The sequence below is a fragment of the Bos taurus genome, unplaced genomic scaffold (assembly GCF_002263795.3).
Source record: "Bos taurus isolate L1 Dominette 01449 registration number 42190680 breed Hereford unplaced genomic scaffold, ARS-UCD2.0 Leftover_ScbfJmS_2217, whole genome shotgun sequence".
Lineage (NCBI taxonomy): Eukaryota > Metazoa > Chordata > Mammalia > Artiodactyla > Bovidae > Bos > Bos taurus.
In genome coordinates this window covers 21,914-25,887 of record NW_020191298.1, presented here as the reverse complement: position 1 = coordinate 25,887, position 3,974 = coordinate 21,914, and the positions used below count along the sequence as shown (strand labels likewise).

Below are 3,974 nucleotides of genomic sequence, written 5' to 3'. Positions count from 1 at the left end.
ATGGGATCATCCCAGATTAGGGATCGAACCCATGTATCCTGAATTGGCAGGTGAGTTCTTAACCCCTGGAGCTTCAAGGACCTCCTTTTCTTAACTATTTTGATATATATATATACACATATATATATATATATATATATTTTCTTGTTCACCTGATGTGTAGGAGTCATGTAACTAGTTTTTGGATTTCTTTGAGAAAAAACTGTATGTAGTTGTAGATTTGATGTGTCTGTGGGAGAAAGTAATTTCTGTAGCCTCATATGTTGCCACATCGATCCAGAATCTCTTCCATATCAATTTCTTTTAAAGCAAGGCAAGATTTAATTTAAAAATTTATACAGCTGAGGATTTGTCCAGGGAATAGCTCTACTAGGATTATTCATAATTTCAGATGATCTGTTCTTCTGGAGGAAAAAATTTCAAAGTGAATGTCAGATTTCCTACCACAGTCCACAGCCAAACTCTTCCCTATGGTTGGACTAATGCTAACTTATGGAAGTCTTTCTTCCTCTTCTTATCCATTGCTCTACAGTCTAGCAGTAACTTTTACTAAAGAAACATTCATGTTTTGCCACATGGCACTGTCCATTTCTGGGAATAAGGAGATCGCTGCAAGGCCAGGCTTAGCAGAGTCTGCAATAGCAAGCATCTGATATTTTATTTACATAGTTATGAATTTATTTGTCTCTTTCTCCAGCCCTTGTGCTTAAATGTTGCTTTTAGAAAGAGTTTTCCTTTGTGAGAGCTGAACTAAAATGGGTGATTTGGCTGATGAACTCTCTGGCCAATTAAAAAAGCTAGAGAAGATAAGAAGGAAAAATTTTACTCCTCAGTTGCTTAGCAGAGTCAATCATGGCATTTTCTTCTTTCAAGGAGACTAAGCTTGTTTTTGAAAAAAAAAAATGTTAGAAACATCTAACTTCCTCAAATTTATTCAAAATGATTCAATGTGTGCTGAAAAGATGAATGGAATTCTGAGCTCTACATTTTCACTGTGTCTGCTTTTTGCTAATCCACATAATTTTTGTTTGGAAACACCTTTGGGACTTTATTTATTTCACCTATTGCTGTTTGTGAGTCAGAGTCTCCCACAGATACAGGACAAAAGAGGATTTGTCTAGTTGGTTTAGCATTGGGGATCTGACCACAAGATGGCAGAGCACTTTTGTCAAGGAAGAATATGTGAATGCTTCCTTTTGGTTGACTCTAATAACAGAAGCAGGTGCCTGTGTTGAAACGTTAAGAAACCATTGTGCTTTGGAGGAAAGGAAGAGATAACCTGGTAATAGAAGTAGCTGTCTTGGCTAGAGATCGCAGGTCCCAATTTGGAGAACAATGAAGACATCTATGGGACCTTGGTTCCTCTTCTTGTGGCTGCAGCTGGACTGTGAGTGCAGAACTTTTGTGAACAGGGTGTTTTAGTAAATATTTATTAGAAGTCTGAGGAGAAGACTGGTCTTTTCTGGATTGCCTGAAATTACTGTAGGGGAAAAAAGCAAACTCTGGAAAATGGTGATAACGATTTTGTCTGGCTTTCTTTTCTTTTTTTTGTTACAGATAAGAGTAGAGGAGAAAAAGTGGAGCAGTATCCCTCCTTCCAGAGTGTCCAAGAGGGAGACAACTGTGTTATCAACTGCACTTATACAGACAGTGCCTCCATTTACTTTTTTTGGTATAAACAAGAACCTGGAAAAGGTCTACAGTTGCTTATACATACTCTTTCAAATGTGGATAAGAAAGAAGGACAAGGACTCATTGTTTTATTGAATAAGAAGAACAAGCATCTCTCCCTGAACATCACAGCTACCAACCCTGGTGACTCAGCCACCTACTTCTGTGCTACAAGAGCACAGTGGTCCCCAGGCACCTGCAGCCTGTACCCAAACCTGAGCTGAAGCCCAATCTTTTTTTTTCTTTGCCACAGAGATTGTCAGATATTTTGCTGTACCACTGCATTTTAAATGTATAGACATTCTATACATCCTCAAAGGAAGTGAGTTTCAAGATGGCCCAAAAAGTGTTAGAATATTTTGAATGATTGCTCAAGGGTAGTTAGTGGTTTCTTAGTTGCATATTTGGACTTTAGGATTGATTTTATGAGTACTTCTCAGAGTTCTCCCCTTCCAAGGACATCTTGGTGTCAATGTCAAAGATCACTCTTCTTGATGGAAAGATACTTATCTTTTGAGTGTATCATTTATTAACCTTTCCTGATTTTAAAATATTAACTATGTGTTACAGAAAAAAAAAAAAACCAAAATACAAAATAGAAAGTTAAAATGTGATCCTATCATTCAGATAATTCATGGCTAATGTTTAGTATACCTTTTCATTAAAATCTTGTTAAAAATTAGGAGCATATAGACTGATATTTTAAATTATTTCCACTTAATATTATAATCCTAATCTAAACATTTCACATTTGTAAATCTTATAAAACCTAGTTTACTATGATTTCATGGGTAATTTTATGTCACTGTTTTATTTCTTCTTACATCATCCCCTTGCATTTGTGGTAAAAGGCAATATTTCTTCTGATGTTACCCTTTAAATAGTTTTAAAAATGAGGTAGCCATATTTATGGGCTTCCCAGGTGGTGCAGTGTAAAGAATATGCCTGCCAATGCAGGAGATGTAGGAGATGTGGGTTCGACCCCTGGGTTGGAAAGACTCCCTGGAGTAGGAATGGCAACCCACTGCATTTTTCTTGACTGTAAAATTTCCAAGGACAGCGGAGCCTTGTGGGCTATAGTCCATGAGGTCACTAAGAGTTGGACTCAATAGCATCTGAGCACACACACGCAGCTATATTTATGGCAATGGCTACCAAAATAATTTATGCTAATAACTGGTATAAAGACAGTGAAAATTGAAGGAATGGACTAGGAAAAGAAGAATTTGAGTAAAACAGAAGATGAGTTCTAAATTAATGGGCAGAACAGGATTATTTCCCCAATTGTGTTGTATCAATTGTTTAGATCAGAGGTTCTCAGACTTTCTCCTGAAGCATCCCTACAAAGGAGGGAGAATAAACATGATCATTTCCTTCCTGGAATCTGGACAATGAGGCACAGTGGTTCAAAGTAGTCTGCTGTCAGTGCAAACAGTCTCATATTTACTTTAAAAAATTGGAGTGATGGAGTGATCATTTTTATTTTACTGTAGCTGAGCACCAAAGAATTGATGCTTTTGAACTGTGGTGTTGGGGAAGACTCTTGAGAGTCCCTTGGACTGCAAGGAGATCCAACCAGTCCATCTTAAAGGAAATCAGTCCTCAATATTCATTGGAAAGACTGATGCTGAAGCTGAAACTCCAATACTTTGGTCACCTGATGCGAAGAACTGACTCATTTGAAAAGACCCTGATGATGGGAAAGATTGAATGCAGCAGAAGGGGACTACAGAGGATGGGATGGCTGGATGGCATCACTGACTCAATGGACGTGAGTTTGAGTGAACTCCGGGAGTTGGTGATGGACAGGGAGGCCTGGCGTGCTGCAGTCCATGAGGTCGCAAAGAGTCGGACACGACTGAGAGGCTGAACTGAATTGAACTGATGTCCATATTAATTTTAAATGATTTATCAATTTGCCTGTTCTTTCGTTTTTCAGTGATAATAGTACTCCCAGATGCTGCATTGTATGTATCTCAGGTTTTGTCTTGAAGAGAGCAATACTCTAATTTGAGAAGCACAAAGTTGAACATTTGGTGGAAAACAAGTGTTGCCAAATCACCAGGTAATCAATAAATATTGATTAACAAACAAATGAAGTACCTTACATGAGGAATTAAGTTCCAGAGATATTACAGTATTTAAGTCACGAAGTTATTGATTAAAAATGCAAATGCATATTAATCGAGAAACTGAATAGGAAAGACTTTCTGAACTTAAAAATGATGGAAGAAATAAAGGGAAAAATAGAAGATTTGATTACTTAAGTATTAAAAGCTAATATATTCTAAGAAAAAAATCAA

General features: G+C 37.2%; 1 gene segment (V, D, J or C); it reads left to right on the top strand.

Moving 5' to 3' along the window:
• The first annotated feature begins 1,268 nt into the window (after positions 1-1,268).
• On the top strand, positions 1,269-3,117 carry LOC112445638 (T cell receptor alpha variable 5-like). The segment is given in 2 exon segments: positions 1,269-1,387; positions 1,558-3,117. Coding segments are annotated over 2 exon segments (390 nt in total).
• Positions 3,118-3,974: the final 857 nt, after the last annotated feature.